The sequence below is a fragment of the Heterocephalus glaber genome, unplaced genomic scaffold, assembly GCF_053883595.1.
Source record: "Heterocephalus glaber isolate CG9 unplaced genomic scaffold, H.glaber_assembly_v1.0 deba00001673, whole genome shotgun sequence".
NCBI lineage: Eukaryota > Metazoa > Chordata > Mammalia > Rodentia > Bathyergidae > Heterocephalus > Heterocephalus glaber.
Window position 1 is genome coordinate 22,110,791 of NW_028258410.1, and position 21,587 is coordinate 22,132,377.

The following is a 21,587-nucleotide window of genomic DNA, read 5'->3' on the forward strand; positions in this document are numbered from 1 at the left end:
TTGTATATATATTTAATTATATCTATCAATATATACACATACACACACAGACACATTTCTTTGTAAGCCATTTTAGCCTATCAGATATGTCTAAAGTTTAGAAATGACATTAATCCCGATCAACAAGTAAACATCAAATCTCATACCTTTTTTCCTGTATTTTCCTTGAATCTTTTAACCACTTAAACATTTTCTCTCAGACCTCTCTGTCAAAGGACCCACCAGTGCATTATGTTCTACTCAATACCCCCCCCCAAGATATATCTCACCATAACTCTTTAAAAACTTGCTCTTTAGAATAAATAGCCTTTCTAATATTGAAAAGTGTATGCTGTCCTGACAGTCAAAAACAGGCTCTCCACTGAACTAATTTTCAGTCTTTGGCACAATAAACAGAGATTGAGTGATTGATACAAGAATCAAGGTCTGAAAAATTAGACAGCCAAATATTTTCCAATGTGGATATGTTTTCTTTTCATCAGTATATTTTCTCTTAAGTTTGGCAGAAGTGGAATAAAGCAAAAGCCTCTTCTAGATACCTTCGTAGGTGAGCATTCTACAACTAAAGGTTGTTAGGATATTAAATAGTGAGAACTTTCTATTTACCTTGAGAGGAAACACATTTCTTAATTTACCACTACTCTGTGTAACATGTCTTCCTAGGGGCATGACTTCTGTGTCAATAAAAATGTACCTTGCTTGGTCAAAAATAATTCTTTTTAACTTGAAATGCTCTATCACTAGGGATATTATGTCCGTAAGCATGTAGCAGAACTGTCTCTTCCATAAATAAATCAGGAATTCAATAGGTCCTCAATTTCTTTTGTTTCAAACATTGAATGAAATGAATGTGGAAATGTATAACCCATCTAAGGGCAATAAATAGCAAATATTTAAAATATATATGTATATATTTTTATATATTCATTTAAAGAAGTGAAGTGTCTTCTAAGTTTTGCAAGTCAAATCATAACATTCTCTGATCCACCAGAGCAGCAAGGAAGCAGAAGCCTTAGTTCTACTTACTCCTTAACTGTACCTGCTTTATAGATTTTGAAGTAAAATATTTTGGTTCAAGTTACCAACCAATTAAACTAGCTTTTGCTTCTTCAGTCAACTTTTGGACTCGCCCTCTACTAGAAGTTCCAAAAGTCAAAGAGGTGTCTTCAAACAACTGCCTTTGCTCCTCTTCAGAGTCATCCTTGTTATAGAAAGCTGTCCTTCGATCTTGGTTTTGCATTCTCATGTGGGGTTCAGAGCCTTTGAGTGCTTCAAACTCTTCTTCTTCATCTATAATAGGATCATCAGTCTTTTTTGGTTACTTCTCCTTAGTACTTTAACATTGACAGGAACTAGGAGATCTGAATCTAGTTTTTGTGTTTTTATCTTCCTTTTGGGTTTTCTGCCTCCCTGACTCTTTTTCTGTAGCAAATCCTCCTTAACAATATTAGTTTCAGGCAGAAAATTGCATGTTGAAGAAGGAATCACTTCATTTCGGCTGGGATGCAAATTATTCTGCTCTGTATTTTCTCACTTTGCATACTGTGGTTTTTTCGGGCTTTTGTCCCCTTTTCTTGTGTATCACTTCACCACTACTGGTATTCACATCTCCCTTGGGTTTTCTTCCAGGACTCCTCTTCACAAGTTTTGATGGCTGTCCTCCATGGCCATCTACTTGAATGATTCCAGGTACCAGAACATTGTTCCTATAATCTCCTTGCTCAATGACAGCTGATGACTTTGAAAGAGTGGATGTCTTTGAGAGTACAGATGACTTCATTTTACGTTTACCTGGCTTTTCCTTCTCCATGTTTTCTTTTGCAGAATTGTTCTTAGTGCCATGACTAAAAGTGGCTTGACCAGGACTAGAAAGAGTATTCAAGGCTTTGGAATGTTTCACAGAATTCTCTAGTATTGTTTTCCCTGGTGTTGCAGATGTATTAGCTTTTGAAATAAAACTCTTTGTTGCAGCTGATGAAGTAGATAGTTGCTCAGTAGTGACAACTGGATCTACAACCACTCAGTTGCTTCTGGTTCAAACCACAGAAGTGGATTCTGTTTTACCATTTATCTGAGCAGTGTTATGTCTTGGTGGTACTGATCATGTAGAAGTGGAGAGTGCAGAGGTAGAGATTTCCGACTTTAGCTGGGATTTTAAGATTCTTTTTTTCCTTTTGGGGCTGGATGCAGCACTACAGGACATAGAGCTGCTTCTGTTTCTTTTCTTCCTCCTTTTGATTAAGGTATTTCTTTTATGAAAACGAAGAGCAGACTTATAATCTGATAAAACTGAACTAATGTGTTCTTCAAAGAAAGCAGACAGGCGCAAACTCATGTTGTAAATCCTTGATCTTTTGCTTGGTGTATATGCTTTGGAATTACTAAAAATAAGCCTGACAGACATCTTTAACATAACTCCATTGGTGACTCATAATTTCCTGCTTCTAGAGTTTTTCTAACAGTAGCAAAATCCATGGGTGTGTCAATAATGTCTCTATAGTCTGGATATTCAAGGAGATCTATGGGCTGGCGGAAAGGCTCTGAATCTTCATACTGAAATATGAGATTTAACAATTCTTGACATTGTTTCTTCCATGCTTGAAAATCATAAGACTGAGCTTTGCAGACGAGGTAATCTGCGCGGGCACCAACAGCATCCCCCTGCCCCCCCAGTCAAAATGAGAAAACACGTAAATAAGTCTCAAAACCAGACTTCCAGATCATCTACAGCAACCCCAAAGGGAAATGAGATGGAACACTCTGATACTCAACCACCTGGACCCACTGAACTGGCAACAAAAGGGGATCTGGAAAAAATGAAATCAGAAATAATTTCACAGATAACAGGAGAAATTGTGCTCCTAGTGCAAGACATGATTAATAAATCTAGAGAGGAGCTGAGGAACATGATGGAATCCCAACATAGGCAACAAATGGAATCCATAAACCAGATGCAAACAGATTTCCAGGAGATGAAAAACTCCATTGAAAGTCTACACAGCAGAATGAGCCAATGTGAGGACAGAATTTCAGATATAGAAGATAAGATTGCAATTAATGACCAGGAAAAGAAAGATTGCTTCAAAATTATAAGGGAACATGAGAAATCAATCCAGCAGCTGATAGATGATGCAAAGAAGAATAACATAAGACTGATTGGAGTCAAAGAAGAAACAGGAGAGAGTGCAGATGATATAAAAAAAACTCTTCACAGAAGTAATGGCAGAAAACTTCCCAAGCAGGGGGAAAGAACTTGACATACAGATAAGTGAGGCATATAGGACTCCAAATAGCCTTGATTAAATAAATCTACACATAGGCATATAATTGTCAAGATTCTAGAAACTCAACAGAAGAACAAAGTTCTATAAGCAGTTAGAGAAAAGAAACAAATCACATACAAAGGAAAGCCCATCAGAATCGCAGCAGACTTCTCAACACAAACCATCAAGGCAAGAAGAGCTTGGAGTGACATATTCCAAGCCCTAAAAGAAAACAGCCTCCAACCCAGATTGATGTACCCTGAAAAACTATCTTTCAAAATGGATGGAGAAATAAGATACTTTCATGACAAAGAGCACCTTAGGAACTTTGTGAATACCAAACCAGCACTCCAAAGAATTTTACACAATAGCCTAGGAACAGACATTGAGGATCACAACCCCAGGAAGCAAAGCAGAATGAACCCATCTGGCATGACAAGAAATTAAATGGAAAGGGGGAGAACCCAACAAAAGAAAAAGTCATGGCAATGACAAGTCAATACGTTTCAGTTATAACCATCAACGTTAATGGTCTCAATTTACCAATCAAAAGAAATAGACTGGCAGAATGGGTCAAGAAGCAAAATCCAACAATATGCTGCCTACAAGAAACACACTTAATTCAAAAGGAAACTCATAGACTGAAAGTTAAAGGGTGGAAAACAATACTCCATATGACAGGAACCCAAAAAAAAGCAGGAGTAGCTATCCTTTTGGCAGATCAAGTAGATTTCAAACCAACACTGATTAAGAGAGACGAAGAAGGACACTACATCCTTGTAAAGGGAACAATCCAAGAGGAACAGATGACAATCATAAATATCTATGCACCAAACACTAGTGTGCCCAACTATATAAAACAAATACTAACGGGCATGAAAAATCATATATGCACTAATACAATTATAGTGGGGGACTTCAACACCCCACTGTCACAAATAGATAGATCAACTAGACAAAAAATAAGTAATGAAATACTAGAACTCAATTGAACTCTTGAACAAATGAACTTAACAGATGTTTACAAAGTCTTTCACCCCACAAAATCAGAATACACATTCTTCTCAGCTGCACATGGGTCGTTCTCCAAAACAGACCACATACTCACACATAGAACATGTTTAAGTAAGTGCAAAGGAATTGAAGTTATCCCCTGTATATTATCAGACCATAGTGCGATGAAATTGGAGATCCATAGCAAAAGAAACTGGAAAAATTTCATAGACATGTGGAAATTGAACAACACACTTCTGAATAACCAATGGGTCACAGAGGAAATTAAAGAAGAAATCAGACAGTTCCTTCAATTAAATGACAATGACAATACAACATATCGGAATCTATGGGACACAATGAAAGCAGTCTTACGAGGGAAATTCAGAGCAGTGAATACTCATATTAGGAAAACAGAATGAGCCCAATTAAACAACCTGATGCTGAACCTCAAGCTTCTAGAAAAAGAAGAGCAGGACAAACCTAAAGCTCATACAAGAGAGGAAATTATAAAGATCAGAGGAGAAATCAATGCAATGGAGACTAAGAGAATGATACAAAACATCAATGAAGCCGAGAGTTGTTTCTTCGAAAGAATCAACAATATTGACAAACCCTTAGCCAACCTTATCAGAAAAAGGAAAGAAAAGGAGGCCCAAATCCATGCAATTAGGAATGAAAAGGGTGAAATGACAACAGACCCAGCAGAAATCCAGAGGATCATCAATACCTACTTCCAGAACCTATACGCCAATAAGATGGAAAACAGAAAAAATGGACAGATTCCTAGATACATATGAATTAACTAAGTTGAACGAAGAAGACCTAAAAATTCTAAACAACCCAGTATCAATCAATGAAATTGAAAATGTAATTAAAAACTTATCAACTAAGAAAATCCTGGGTCCTGATGGCTTCACTGCTCAATTCTACAAGACATTTAGAGAGGAACTGCTGCCACTACTGTTTAAACTCTTCAATGAAATTGAAAGTGAAGCGATACTCCCAAATTCATTCCTGGAAGCAAGCATCACCTTGATCCCCAAAGCAGAGAAAGACCCAACCGAAAAGGAGAACTATAGGCCAATCTCACTAATGAACATAGATGCAAAAATCCTTAATTTAAGATACTGGCAAATAGAATGGAGAAGATCATCAAGAAGATGATACACCCTGATCAAGTGGGATTCATCCCAGGGATGCAGGGATGGTTCAACATACGCAAGTAAATCAATGTAATACACTGTATCAATAGAGCCAAGGACCAAAATCCATATGATTATCTCCATAGATGCAGAAAAACCATTTGACAAAATCCAACATGCATTTATGATAAAAACTCTACAAAAAATTGGAATAGATGGTCTCTACCTCAAACTGATAGAAGCCATCTATGAAAAACCAACAGCCAATATCTTACTAAATGGTCAAAAACTGAAATCCTTCACACTCAAATCAGGAACAAGATAAGGATTTCCACTATCATCACTCTTGTTCAGTATAGTTCTGGAAACATTAGCCAGGGCAATCAGACAAAGAAAGAAATAAAAGGAATAAAGATAGGAAATGAAGAAGTCAAATTGTCATTATTTGCAGATGACATGATACTCTATATAGAAGACCCCAAGAACTCCACCAAAAGTCTTCTAGATTTAATAACCAAATTCAGTCAAGTAGCTGGTTACAAGGCCAACACACAAAAATCAATAGCTTTCCTCTACACGAATGACAGACTCACTGAGAGAGAAATAGGTCAAATAATTCCTTTCACAATAGCATCTAAAAAACTGAAATACCTAGGAATCAACCTAACAAAAGAAATCAAAGACCTCTTCTCTGAATACTATGGCACTCTGAAAAGAGAGTTTGAAGATGATATCAGAAAATGGACAGACATCCCCTGCTCCTGAGTAGGAAGGATTAATATAGTGAAAATGGCCATACTTCCAAAACTGCTATATAGATTTAATGCAATTCCAATTGAGATCCCAGCAGCATATTTCATGGACCTTGAGAAAACAATCCAAAAATTCATTTGGAACAAGAAGAGACGCAGAATAGCAAAAGCAATTCTAAGTAAGAGAGACATGGCAGGGGTTATCACAATCCCCAACTTGCAACTATACTACAAAGCTACTGTGATAAAAACAACATGATACTGGCAAAGAAACAGACCTGAGGACCAGTGGAACAGATTAGAAGATGCAGAAACAACTCCAGACACACTCAGCCATCTCACCTTCGATAAAGGAGCCAAACACCCTCACTGGAGGAAAGATAGCCTCTTTAATAAATGGTGCTGGAAAAATTGGGTTTCCATTTGCCAAAGATTAAAACTAGACCTATATCTCTTGCCATGCACTAAACTAAAGGAAAATGGATTAAAGACCTAAATATTAAAATAGAAACTCTGAACCAGTTGGAACAGAGGTTAAATAGAACTCTTGAAGAGATTGGTGTAGGAAAAGATTTTATGAAGAAAACCTCAGTTGTCCGTGAACTAGCACAAACAATCAAAAAGTGGGATCTCTTCTTATTAAAAAGCTTCTGCACAGCAAGAGAAACCACCAGCAGTGTGAAGAGACAACCCACAATGTGGGAAAAAACATTCACCTGCTTTTCCTCAGACAAAGGTCTACTATCTCGAATCTATAAAGAACTTAAAAAGATCAGACCTCTCAAATTTAAAGCCCCAATCTGAAAATGGGCATCTGAAATGAACAGACATTTCTCAGACAAAGAAGTAGAAATAGCAAGCAAATACATGAAAAAGTATTCAACATCACTGGTCATTTGAGAGATGCAAATGAAAACAATGCTGAGATTCCACCTCACTCCAGAAAGAATGGCTGCTATCATGAAATCAACCAGTAACAAATGCTGGCGGGGCTGTGGGGAAAGAGGAACCCTGCTCCACTGCTGGTGGGAGTGTAGACTGGTGCAAGCACTGTGGAAATCAGTATGGAGATACCTCAAAGAACTAGGACTGGAAGTCCCATTTGACCTAGCTATTCCACTGCTGGGGATCTTCCCCAAAGGATTAAAAGAATCATACCACAGTGATATATGTGCGCCCGTGTTCATAGCAGCACAGTTTGTAATAGCTAAAACTTGGAAACAGCCCAAATGCCCATCAACTGAAGACTTGATAAAGAAAATGTGATTTTTTTAAATAAAATGGAGTACTACTCAGCCATAAAAAATGAGAAATTAGGGTCATTTATAGCTAAGTGGATGCACATTGAGGTGATACTCTTAAGTGAAATAAATAGGACACACATGTATAAATATCGAATAGTTTCTCTGTTGTGAGAAACTGAAAGTGTAAATAAGGATTAAAATGTATAATAGGTAATGTGACATAGGAAGAAAAGGGGCAAAGGGGAAGGAAGTAGGAGGGCTAGGGGAAAGGATAGAAGGGAATAGGATTAATATGAGAAAATGGAAAAATAGGAACAAAATCTTTGTAAATAGGGAGGAATGGAGGGGTTGAAGGGAGGGCTGGGCAAGGGTGAAAAATAAGAACCAAGAGAGATTCTGTAAAGGTGCAAATTTCCAATGATGAATGTCATTATATTGTATACCTAAAATGTACCAATGATTAGAATGAATAATTGATAATGCAAAATAGGAAGAAAAGGTCCAAAGGGGTAGGGATAGTGGGAGGGGCAGCGGAAGGGAAAGAAGGGAAAGGAAAAATGATGAGAAATGGAAAAAATGGAAATAAAGTCTTTGTAAATAGGGAAGGGTGTAGGGGGTGAAGGGAGGGCTAGGAATGGGGAAAACATAAGAACCAAGATGCATTATGTAAAGGTATAATTCCCAATGAGAAATGTAATTGTGTTGTATACCTAAAATGTACCAATAAAAGAATTTAACAACAACAACAAAAAGACTGAGCTCTTTTACATAATCTCTTTCTAGGTTGATGATCCTTCCTCTTTCAGGTAGAAGTTCCTGGCACATCAGCATCCTTCTCTTCTTCCTCAGAGTCAGACAATACTTTCTTCTTCATTGAATTATAAAGTGGAATTATGTTATAACAAGTCTGGAGCACCCACGAGGAGGCTCCCTGCTGCCATTCCACTGCTCCCAGGGCAGAGGAGGTGAGCCACACAGGTGCCAGCAGCACCCTGTCCCCCCATGGAAATGAGAGAACATGTAAATAAGCCTCAAAAACAGACTTCCAGATCACCTACAGCAACCCTAAAGGGAAACAAGATGGAACAATCTGATACTCAACTACCTGGACTCCCTGAACTGGCAACAAAAGAGGATCTGGAAAAAATGAAATCAGAAATAATTTCTCAGATAACAGCAAAGATTGTGCCCATAGTGCAAGACATGATTAATAAATCTGCAGAGGACACAGATAAGAAAATAGAGGATCTGAGGAACATGATGGAATCCCAACATAGAAAACAAATGGAATCCATAAAACAGATGCAAACAGATTTCCAAGAGTTTAAAAACTCCACTGAAAGTCTACGCAGCAGAGTGAACCAATGTGAGGACAGAATTTCAAATATAGAAGATAAGATTGCAATTAGTGACCAGGAAAAGAAAAATTGCTTTAAAATTGTAAGAGACCACAAGAAAGCAATCCAGCAGCTACTAGATGATGCAAAGAGGAATAACATAAGACTGACTGGAGTCAATGAAGAAACAGGAGAGAGTGCAGATGACATATCAAAAAACTGTTTCACAGAAGTGATGGCAGAAAACTTCCCAAGCAGAAGAAAAGAGCTTGACATACAGATAAGTGAGGCATATAGGAGTCCAACTAGCCTTGATCAAAAAAAAAATCTGCACATAGGCATATAATAGTTAGGATTCCAGAAACCCAACAGAAGAACAAAGTTCTACAAGCAGTGAGAGAAAAGAAACAAATCACATACAAAGGAAAGCCCATCAGAATCACAGCAGACTTCTCAATGCAAACCCTCAAGGCAAGAAGAGCTAGGGGTGAGGTATTTCAAGCCCTAAAGGAAAACAGCCTCCAATACAGATTGAGGTACCCTGCAAAACTATCTTTCAAAATCGATGGAGAAATAATATACTTTCATAATAAAGAGAACCTTAGGAACTTTATGAATACCAAACCAACACTCCAAAAAATTTTAGACAATATCCTAGGAAAAGACAATGAAGATCACAACCCCAGGAATTACAGCAGAATGAATCCAATGGGCGTGACAAATTAAAAGCAAAGGGGGAGAATCCAACAAAAAGAAAAAGTCATGACAAGGCTTTTAAAACTTTGAACTTCATCTCCCTAATGAGTGTATAATTCAATCTTGTTATTGTACTGATTAGTATTTTTCTGATTCTAGTGTTGCACACCTTTCCTTGTGCTGTACTGGCTATTTATCGTCTTCTTGTGTCTACTTTTTAATTGGGTTGTCTATTTATATGCATTGTAAATATGGTCTGTTTAAGGACTACTTTTCATTTTAATGATGCCATGTAGAGTTCTAAATTTTGATGGAATCTCATTTACCAATATTTTTCTTTTATACATCATGTTTTTTGTATCCTAGGAAGTTCTTGCCTACCCTAAATTCATAAACATTTTCCCTTATAATTTCTTCTTAAAGTTTTATAGTTTTATTCTTTCATATTTAGGCTCATAGATCCTTTCAAGTTATTTTTATTTGTGGAAGTAAAGGGTTGAGGTTAATTTTTTATATACAGATACCAGGTGTTCTAGTGCCATTTGTTGACAACACTGTCTTTTCCTCTGCTCCTGAATTGAGTTTATCTTCTATAAAATGTTAATGTTAAATAATCTTTCAAAACTCAGTGGACCATATATGTGTGGTTCTATATGTAGATTCTCTGTTTTATTCCAATGATCTATATGTCTTTCCTTATGCCAACACTGCCTTGATTGCTGTAGCTTTAGAGGAAGTCTTAAAATTAGGTACTAAATGTCTTCCAACACAGTTTTTTTCTTTTTCTTTTTCTTTTTCTAAGTCCTTTGTACTCCTACATAACTTTTAAATTTCAATATCCAATTCTTCATTTATAGCAAGTATAAATAGACCTGAATTTTTATATATACCTTGGTGTTTTCTAATCCTGCTAAATTCAAATACAAGTTCTAGGGGATCCTCGAGATTTCTTAGTATTTTCTCTGTAGATGATCATTTCATCTCCATATAAAGATTTTACTTCTACATTGGCAATCCTATCCTAATTGTGTCATTTTATTGCCAGACTATTTTGGTTTGGGCCTATGTTTCAAAGTTTAATGGACAGATAAAGAGTAGGCATATCTGTCCTTGTTCCCCACCTTAGGGAGAAAGCATTGTATCCTCTCCATTCATATAAGGCGTTCTCGCTGGAAGTATGGAGTACATGTCTTTAATCTGTTGAGAAGGTTCTGTTCTACTTCTAGTCTCCTGATAGCTTTTACCATGAACAGCTGTAGAATTTAGTCTGATACTTTTTCTCCAACTAGTGACAGGATCATATGGCTTTTTCCTTTCCTCTGTTAAAATGATGACTTTTGGGGGTGGATCTTCCAATGCTGAACCAACACTGCCATCCCTATAATAAGACCACTTTCTACATCCTGCCAGATCTGACTTCTAATAGTTTGTTTTGTTAAACAAATTTCTATGTTCATACTTTTTTCTTCTACTATCTTTATCCAGTTTTAGGATTAGCACAATGCTGATTTCCTAAAATGAGGGAAGAAGTGTTCCTTTTTTCTCTGCTTTAAATGTTTGATATAATTTATCAGTTAAAATGTGTATGAGTTTGTTGTTGTCATATAGGTAGGTTTTCAAGCTAGGAATATACTTTCTTTAATAGGTACTACTCAAATTTTATATTTCCTCCAGAGTTTCCTTCATTAATTTGTTTTCCAAGGTACTTCTTAGAAGTTGTCAAATTTATTTCAGAAGAAAGATTTTTGTAATATGCTTTCTATATCCTTTTAAATTCTGTAAAATTTGTGGTAATGTCTCCTAGATCTTGATATTTTAATTTTAAAAATGTATTAATTGGTACTGTGTATTAGGAAGTAAAGGTCTAAAGGAGCAGGGGAAGTGGGGGTGTAAGGGAAAGGAAAGAAGGGAAAAGAAAAATATGAGAAAAGGAAAAAAATGGAAACAAAGTCTTTGCAAATAGGGAAGGGTGGAGGGGGTGAAGGGAGAGCAGGGGAAGGGGAAAAAAATAAGAACCAAGATACTCCATGTAAAGGTACAAGATCCTGATGATGAATGTAACTGTGTTTTATACCTAAAATGTACCAATAACCTTAATGGGGGCGGAATAAGTCTGATCTTTTATGAAATGTAGAAGATCAGTCATAAATTTAGCAGACTTCACAATTAGGCTTCCTGGCTCACTAAATGTTTGTGTATTATGCTCTATATATCGAATTTCCCACATTAGGGAAGAAACCCGCTCGTAAAATCGATTTTCCAGTCTTTGTTTAATTGTACTCAGATCCGTTGGGTATGCCACTACAGTGCAGTACATGGGATAAGTTTGCAGATCCACAGGGGCTACAAATGCTGAAGCAATATCTAGAGTCATCAACTGATTTATTCCTGCAACAATTCTTTCACATTCTTCATCTCTAAGATTGGTATCCCATTCTCCATCAAGTGGTTTATAGATCAATGATCTGCATTCAACATCAGTCAAAGGAACACTGGTACCTAGTTCTTCAGGAAATACAGCATTATTAGGTATAAGCTCCATATCCCATGGGCTCATCTTTTCTGTATCTCCATTGTCCCAGCAGACATTATAGCACTGAAACAAACTATCAGGGTATTTGGGCTGAAGAGGTTCTTGACTTTCAATGGTTCCATACCACCAAGCATCATCTATGACTGATCTGAAATGGCCACCTATATTTCACTGCCTATATTTTGCATCATCAAATTGTTGTCTCAGGACCAGGAAATCTATAACATCAGGTATATCATGGCACTTCATAGTAAATGATCCACCAGTCAGTTTACCAGTATCAGGATCTAAAAAAGCAAGTTTAAGGCAGCAAAGGGTAGGTAATCCCACTTCATATTTTATGCCAACTATTTTCATCAGTTCTTGTTCCTGTAATTCCATTTTATGTCATGGTTGTTTTTTAGGATTAGTACTATAAATTTTATTTTTCCAGGCCATTTCAACATATGCTTCATGTCCTTGTCAGAAATAATAAACCTCATCCCCCACCTGGGGCACGAATGGGCATTTTTGAGGAAGAACGTCTGTGATCCACGTTGAAGGGAGCCATTCTTCTAAAGTTAGACCATTTCTGGTGAGTTCTCCCACAGCCAATCTCTTTTGTTTTCTTTCTTTGGGCTTCTTTTTCTTCGGTGCTGTTGGTCCACCCTTTTCTTCATTAACTTTTTTCCTTTCCTTTTTATTATGTTTTTGCTTCTGTTTTTCAGGTTCTTCATCTGAACTGCTTTCTGCTTTCTTGGTTTTATGCTTGAGAACTTTCTTTGGTGGCTGCAAATTAATTCCTGCATCTACTGTCCAGTCAGAGTAATCACTGGAGTAGTCACTGGAACTGCCATCGCTATCCACACTCTCTCTTCCTCTTCAGATGTTCCACCACTGACAGCAACTACTTCACCTTCATCTGAAGAACTAGTGCCATTTTCTAGCTCCTCAAGGATCTAGGAGTCTCTTCTAGGGCAGATCTTGTGCGATAGCTGTGTTGATTTGCTTGCTGCTTTTTGGATTCCCCAAGATCCAGTAAATGTTCATGAGCATGATTTTTTGAAACACTAGGTATTTTATTTTCTTTTGCAACCGTTAAATGTTTTCTTTTCTCTTCTGATCCATAAGTCTTTATTTCTTCTTCTCCTTTCCCAGTTCTCCATTCTTCTTACCTACTGGCCACACTGGCTGACAATTCAGGTACTACCACCCTTTGACTCCAAGCTACAAGATCACACTCTGTGGCGATTTCACTTCTTGATGCATTGCTATGCATTTGCCGTACACCTTCAATTTGTCCACTACGCCTTAATCCTACATTTGGTGGAGAATGAACCTCTGAGGTAGAACTCATGGAGCCTCTACTTAAATGACTGGTATTACCAACTCCTGCTTCACCAGAACGTCTCAGGTCTTGCTCTTGCTGCAGTCTCTGAATCATGCTGTCCAGTGGACTAATCTCTTGGTTTGCTTGTTGACTTAAAACTTGGTTCAAACCTGAGGAAGTCACTCCCATCTGAGGGATGAGCTGCTCTTCCCTGCAGTTTTCACACCCAGGAACTAATCTCTGGTATCTGGATGGAAGAGGGTTACCATCAACATCAACCAAAAAGGGGGGAGGCATGAGATGAGGGGCCTGCTGGGTCTGTTCATCTAATACAAAACTGTTGGCATCACGGATAAGGGGCCGATAATCCCTATTAAAGAACATCTGATCTGCTATCTTGTCATATTTACTACAGGACCCAAAGCCAAAAACTAAAACATGTCCATGAGAGTCTGTGCATGCAAAATGCTGGCCATCAGGAGAGCATTTGCAGTCAAATACTGCACCATGTCCTCGGCCTTCAATCATATTGAAATAAGATCGAATTTTGACTCCTCTTGCTAGATCCCACACTATCATATTTCCATCATGACCGGCAGGGAAGAGAGCTCTAGGATCAAATGGGTGTGGCTCAAGAACAAATACTTCATCTTCATGACCCACTGGGGCATGAATAAGTTGACCAGTGTAAGAATTCCAAACTTTCAGAGTCATGTTATTCACTGCCGTCGTAACTGTACTGTCATGCAGATCCCAAGCTACCATCGTTACTGTCATTTTCGTGATTTTATCTTCTACTCCTTGAAGATTTTGTCCTGCTGGATGAGCAGCCATATCCAACAAAATGCTCTTCCACTCTCTTCATTTAAATTGCCAAATGCCTGCTGTCCCATCTCGCTGCCACTTACAAATGTTACTACTGTTGGAAAACTGGCTACTGTCAACTTTATCAGTATGAAACTCCAATTCTGATATTTTGTCTGGCTGACCTGATCCAAAAAATAAACTCTGATAATATGATTTGTGCTTCCGGTGGGCAGAAACATTCCACCAGCACTAAAGGAAGAACAGATCATTTGCACGCCAGGTCGAGGGCGCTCTGTAAATTTTGCTGGTCTTGAGCAATGCTGGGTGGGCTACCATAGCTAACTGGTGACTCAGGTGGTCTTCCACAGTGCAACGCAGCCAGAGCAGATCCTTTCCACACAACATGCTTGCAGCTTTTATTTGTGCGCAGCAAGGACTGTCTTCCAGCGCCTAATAAAGTCTGTACTCCAGGAACACTTTGAGGAATTTCTTGTTCAAGAAGAGGTCCTAGTGGATGGCATATTTGCAGTAAGCGATCAGGTGCTAGATGTCTATAATGCTTCACCAGGTTCTGGTAGGTCCTGGGGTGCTCCTTGCCGGTACAGTCGGTGCGCCGCGGCAGCAGCTCCTCCTCTGCCACTTCGCGGATCAGCACCTGGACCGCCTGCTGGCACGGGACGTCCTCCTGGAAGCGGGCGATGAGGAAGTAGAGCTCCGAGCGCAGCTCCGAGGCCCTTCCGCTCCCGAGACATGTTTGGGGGTCGCTCCGGGATCGCCGGTGGGACACTCCGCCGCCGCGGGGAAGCGGGCACGGGGCCGCCGCCCGCCCGGGAGCTGTCAGCCGGAGCTCACGAGCTGAGCCTCGGTTCCACCATTCAAGCTCCGGCGGCGGAGGCGGAGGAGGAAACAAAAACTCTCCGCCGCCGCGCCGCGCGGACCGGCCCTGTTTGTCCATTTTTTGATTGTGTCTTTTATTGTAGAGTTCTAATTTTGTTTAGTTGTTTTTATATTCCACAGATATGAGTCCTCTGTCTGAGGAATCGCTGGTAAAAAATTTTCCCATTCTTTAGGTTGTCTTTTCACTCTGTTGGTTGTTTCTTTTGCTGTGCAGAAACTTTTAAATTTGATATCACCGCTCATTTAACAAGGATACTCTTGATCTTCAAACTGTTCTCTGGAAAAAAATTCTAGAGTTGAGCATTCCTTCTCTATGGAGTCTGAACACCCTGGACGAGTGTGCCCTTCTCCCTGGCAGACCAGAGAAGCAGGGAGTCTCACATTGCTCTCAGGAGCCCCTTCCTCCAGGATCGGTACTGTGGGTGCCAGCTAGTCCCCCTGATGGCCTCAGGGACTTGGTGTTCCCCAGCAGAGGAGTGCTGCTGGCTTGTCTCCAGAGCAGTCTCCTGAAGTGCTGGGCCTGGGCTGGCCAAAGTGCAGAGGCTGGAGCTGCTGAGCAGTAGTGCCTAGTTTTGATGCCACCAGCCAGGCCAGTGCGTCCTAAAATGAGATTCTTGGGATTTCCGTCATTCCTGGTATCATTCGTCCTCCTGGGGGATGTCCAGGACCCTAGGCTGGTTGAGGGGCTCTTACTCAATAAGTATTGGGGACACAGTGCTTGTATCTGAGAGAGAGAGGGAGCTTGATGAGGAGGAAGGAACAAAGAACAGTTTCACTGCTTCCCTCTTCCTCAGTCTGGGACCTTGGTTGGAAAGAGGAGACATTTGGAATTGTTTCAGCCCTCTTCCTCCTGGTAAGATATCCTTGGTGAACACAGAAGCCTAAGTCTGTAGCAATTGACTCTTCGTCACCATTCCAAGGAGTTCTTCCCAGAGGTGCCTGGGTCTCAAAGCTCATGAAAAGGGGGTTTGGAACCTTCTCGGTCAAAGGGACTTCCCTTGACAACATACCATCCAAAGAGGCTCTTTGACTTTAGGGGCAAAAAATAGTCTCCAGAACCCTTGGGGTACCAGAATATGAACACTCCATACTTAGCAAAAATATAAAAATATACTGAGCATTTAAAAAGTACTGGGTGAAAGCGAGTGCTCAGGAGCTGTGCATCGCAGGTTCAAATTGGGGTCCTATTTGCTAACAAGCTGTGTGACCCCAGACAAGTTCACATAACCTCCCTTTGCTTCAGACTCCTTTCTTTATTAGATGTGAACATTAAAAGGACTGAGCCATAGATGTGTAATAAGGATTAGTAAGTACTTTATTCATATTCATCATTATTATTATGCCCCAGGCAGCTTTTCAGTCTTTGTTGCATTAGTGCTCAAAATGACCCTCTAAACAAACGAGGAAATGAAGTTTTCGGAGAGGATGCCTGCCATTCCAAGGTTTGCACAGAACTCTAAAGCCCAGCCATCTGATGCCAGAAATGGAGATCTCAAGCACCAAGAGCTACAGTGCCCCCTGGGGGAACATCCAAGCCCAGCAAGCCCTAGTGACCAGAATAGTCCTAGAGAAGCTTGTCCTTCTTTGGGAAACTTGTAGGTGGTAGGAATGGAGGTAAGGGTGTATTTAGGGGTCAGATAATGAGTGGTTATAGGGTTGGGGATGTGGCTAGTGTCATGAGACTCTTGAGCCCCCTATTACTACTTTCTGGGCTCAGGTGGAGGGAAAACAAGCTTCTCCAACTCCACAGTGTTGGGGAAGAACAATGGCCCCTTCAAGGTCTGAAGGAAGGATATCTTCTCCTTCCTTAGGACCCTGTCCCAAAATCAGAGTGAAATGTGAATTTGAAGAAAGGAACCAGTGCTCGAGGCACAGACATTGGCCAGATAAGATGAAGTGCTGCCTGTTTGGCTGTGGAAAGAAATGTTTAGATCTCAGAAAAGGTATCTGACAGATCCCCTGGATCTCCTCCACCAATGCCCTCTCCTTCCTCCCCCTCCTGCCCTGGCATTGTCCATTCCCCTTTCCTGGGTCACCAAGGCTGTATCTGACCAAGAATCTCAATGTATCTTCTCCTTGACACAAATCCTGCTGGTGCTGGACTTGGGAGAAATCTAGCATTTCTATTTTTGCCCCTGTGTGACGTGAACAATAATTGCATGTGATGTATGTAATGTGAGCAATTTAGTTTCTTTATCCTGGAACTCAAGTTCCCCTTCTATAAGATAGATATGGGTGCTGGACCACGTCGACTCTTGACTATTTTTCAGTGATTTTCTGCAAAGCCAAGAAGCCATTAAAGCCCCATCAGTTGCCAACACTGTGTCAGGTTATGCAGTAACCATATGAGACAGGTATCTGAGACTTCTCTATCTATACAAATCCAGCATGCCTTCCCTGAATGCCTTCAAACTCCTACACTCTTTTCTCCCTGTTTGTATAATTGGGTTCTATGGAAGAACATCACAGACTTTTCATCCATTTATTCATTCAATAAATATGTATTTATTGGTGCCTGACCCCCATGATGGGTTCCACTTGCTTATTGTGGCCAGAGGGAACAGGAAAATTTTTCCTGGGGAAAAAAAGTTTCATGACTTATGATCTGAAAGATGGACAGCATGCAGACAAAAACTTGTAGCAAATAGCCTTTCAGGTACAGGTAACAGCAGGTGAAAAGCCCGTGATGGTGGGAGGCAGCAAGATCAGACCTAGAAAGATCAGAGAGCAGCGAAAGTATAAGCAGGGTCAGAGATGAAAAAGATGAAGCTGGACTAAGGAAGAGGGCTCAGGGCTCTGGTTTTTGTCCTAAGAATAATGCATTATCTATATTTAAGTCCCTAACCATCTGTGGCCTCAGGGAAGCTGCTGATCTTCTCTAAGCCTCATTTTCCTCATCTGACAAGAGCAAGGAGCGGGTCTACCACATAAGATTGAATGTTGCCGTATGCCAAATGTTAAGAACGGTGACTGATTTACTTTAATAAAATTGTTGTTTTGATGTGCTTCAGACTGTGAGGTACTAAATGACTTGATTTGTACCTCATAGCACTATGAGAAAAATAGTTCTTCATTAAATGTTTTTTAAAGTTCAAGATACATTTTTTTCCCACTATGGACACTCCTGAAACATCCACTCTGAGCCAAATTATCTGCTAGGAATTTCCGTAGAAGATGATACAGGACATAATTTCTACCCTTGAAAAACGCCTATTCCCATGGAGGAATGAGAAAGAATGAACCAATTACACAGAAGTGATAAATGAGTGTGTAAGTGGTAAATGTGTATTGCAAAAATGGTAAATGTGCAAGATAGAGGCACAACAAAGAAAAGCAAGAGTTAAAGGAATGGATCCAGGAAAGACATCATAAAAGAACTGACAAGAAAGGTTTTAAAGAATGACTAGGAGTGCACCTAGTTAGCAAGAAAGGCATGAGCACTTAGGCATGTGAAAAGGCACATAGATGTGTTAAGTACATGATATTTTTATAGCACCAAGTTTGAACGTGTGTGTTAGGAGAAGCAAAAGAAATAAAGCTGGAAAGAGGGAAAAAATGCATTCAGGAATCCGAGGTAGAACCGCATCTTGAGCCAAGTGGATCAGTGTTGTTGAACCAATGTGGGGTAGACTGGAGAAGCCTTGGAGATCCATTGGTATCCTGTCTTGGCAGTCCTGGGAAAGATAATGCTGCTTCCATTTTAAAAACAACAAAAGAAAGAAAGAAAAGCTACTTAACACGTAAAATCATTGTGATTTAGTTATTCAGAAGTTGGGGAGGCCCAATGAGAGCAGCCATGTGGTATCGTCACATCTACTTCTTATAACAGTCCTGCAAGACAAGCAGGGTAGTATTTTGTATTCTCATCTTACAGATGAAGAAGTTAAGAACCACTGAGGTTAAAGTGACATAGAGGAAGATGTAGAGGAAGGGAGAGACATAGAGGAAAGCAGAGACATAGAGGAAGGGAGAGGTAGATTCTCCAGGGAGATAGGCATCCAAATAGCTCTGCACTGTGATCTCCCTGCAGATGTATGCACTTTGCCAATGGACCCTGGCTCCTGTTGGGCTTGCTTTCCCTGCTGGTGGCATGATAAAGAAACTGAACTCTGCTCCGATTTCATCCATGGTGGTTGCAATGGGAACTCTAACAACTTCCCATCTGAAGCTATCTGCAATGTCATCTGCAAAAAAGGTAAGTCCCAAACTCCCGTGATTATCAGGGCCACACAAAAATTTGGGCATTGGTCCATTCCAAGACTTCATGGGCCTGAGGCTGACAAAACCAGCACCAATTAGGAGATAAGAATGCACTTTGCAGAGATGTAAGTATAAGGACCTTTTGGGAAAGAGAGGGTAGGAAGGGAGGCAATAGACATAGGAAAATTGGCAAGTATGGGGTGAGTAGGGGGTGCAGGCCAAACCAAGACTCACTTCACTTTGGCTTTCATTTCCTGCCAAAAGGTGTCAAAATGATCCCATCTCCTCTTTTCCATTATCTGTAAGTTTTGATTCCTAAGGTGACCAGGATCTAAACATCTCATCCTTTATTCTGCGATCTTACAGATACATTTCCCCGGATACACTAAGCAGGCACTGAAACAACCTCCAGGATCTGGGTTATAATCCAGGGCTAGTTCCATGTGTATCTGAGCAGTGCCCTAATGGTGGCTTCCACTGGCCAAATTTCAGCCACTAAGACCTTGGCTGTTTCGAAAACTGAGCCCCAGGATTTGTTTTCTCTCTTTGCTCCCATTCATCTTCTCTTCAAACATTGTGCCCTTAGCCTTTGACCCTTTCTCAGTGTGATTCCCTATCTCTTTAACTTTCAGAGCCTCCATTTATTCCCATAATGGTTACAGTTCCACCTAATAAAGTGTTCTGTGGGGTCAGATATTTCTGAGTCTCACGAATTTGCATGTGAAATATGCAGAGAGTCACATCTATTCGCATCTCTCTATACGCAGTTTTCAAAGAATAAGAGGTCACTTGGTTTTCTGGTAACAACAAAAGAAAGAGGAGTATGAATATCCTAAACATTGAGACCTCTGGTGACACTGTTACCCTGGAAAAAAATGTTATAAGATGCTTAAGAACAGGGCCAGAGTACATTCAGATTCTGTATGATCTAAACCTTATCATTTAGGGGGGTCCTTTAAAGGCTGAATACAAGTGAGATGTAAAAGAGAATACTATTTCAAATAAGAAAGGAAATCACAACCAGCTGCAAGTTTTAAAAAGTTGGCAGATTTAACAACTTTGCCAAAAATTCATAAAATAAATTATTAATTCATACTTTACATTTACAATATCAATTGTAGACAACTCAATTTTTTTTTTTTGGTACCAGGGATTGAACTCATGTCTTTGCACTTGCATAGCAGGCGGCGAAACCACTGAGCTAAATCCCAGGCCGACAACTCAATTTTTATGGAGAGAGTGAAAAAATAATTCCATTTTTTATTTGACATGACATCAAAATATGATTTTGATCATAGCTGTGATGCATACGCTACATGCCTGAATGCAAAGCCGTGCTTGACATTTGTAGTTCTGTTTGTCAGTTTGTGCACTAAAAACACACGAATTTAATAAGTTCTCTTTCGTAAAATTCCATCAAAAAAGAAAATATTCATAGGACATTTTATTTTATTTATTTACTTTTTTGGTACCAGGTGGGGATCAAATTCAGGACCTTGCACTTGCAAGGCAGGCACCACTGAGCTAAATCACCGGCCCTTCATAGTACATTTTAAATTGGACATATTGAATCAGCAGGGATATTCTTCCTGGTAAAGAACTTCTGAATAGGTTTCCATAAAAACTAAAAATTTTAAATATTTATTTATTTATTTTTAATTTCTTTTTTATTTTATTGGTCCATTTTAGGTATACAATACAATGACATTCATCATTGGAAATTTGCACCTTTACATAATCTCTCTTGGTTCTTATTTTTCCCCCTTCCCCTGCCCTCCCTTCAACCCCTCCATCCCTCCCTATTTACAAAGACTTTGTTTCCATTTTTTCATTTTCTCATATTGATTCCATTCCCTTCTTTCCTTTCCCCTACCCCTCCCACTTCCCCTTCCCTTTTGCCCCTTTTCTTCCTATTTCACATTATCTATTATAGCTTTTAGTCCTTATTTACACTTTCAGTTTCTCACACTAGAGAAACTTTTTGGTATTTACACATTGAATCCTATTTATTTCACTTAAGAGTATCGCCTCAATATGCACCCATTTAGCTATAAATGTCTCTAATTTTTCATTTAAAATTTTAAATATTTATAATTTTATGTATCTGGTATTTGGAAGAACTTTCTAGTGACTTGTTTTTTTCTTGTTTCTCCTTCACCGCCCACACCCTCCTGGGGCTAGGGTACATTCATGCTACAGTGTAACCCTCTAGCCCCATGCCTCAGTGGCATGCTGTCAAGGGAGTTGCACAGCAATAGGGGTATTGTTTGGAACCGGGACAGCAAGCAGCAACTTCCTATACATAGAAACGACAGCAAACAACCCAGAACATATTTCACTGACTCCAAACTAGATACATCCCTAACTCAATTTCCTCTGCTGGATGCCAGAAATGCTGGGAGCCTTTCCAA

At 39.6% G+C, this 21,587-nt stretch overlaps 1 protein-coding gene and 2 pseudogenes across 1 annotated transcript; 1 reads left to right on the forward strand and 2 right to left on the reverse strand.

Moving 5' to 3' along the window:
- Positions 1 to 1,078: 1,078 nt before the first annotated feature.
- Positions 1,079 to 11,972, reverse strand: LOC101705592 (PH-interacting protein-like; annotated as a pseudogene).
- On the reverse strand, positions 11,614 to 15,034 carry LOC147822205 (PH-interacting protein pseudogene; annotated as a pseudogene).
- Positions 15,035 to 16,741: 1,707 nt separating this feature from the next.
- LOC101705966 (WAP four-disulfide core domain protein 6A-like) lies at positions 16,742 to 19,319 on the forward strand. Its single transcript, XM_021238952.2, has 2 exons — positions 16,742 to 16,919; positions 19,007 to 19,319. The coding sequence occupies exons 1-2, from the start codon at positions 16,742 to 16,744 to the stop codon at positions 19,273 to 19,275; spliced, it is 447 nt and encodes a 148-aa protein (XP_021094611.2). The 3' UTR covers positions 19,276 to 19,319.
- The last annotated feature ends 2,268 nt before the right edge of the window (positions 19,320 to 21,587 follow it).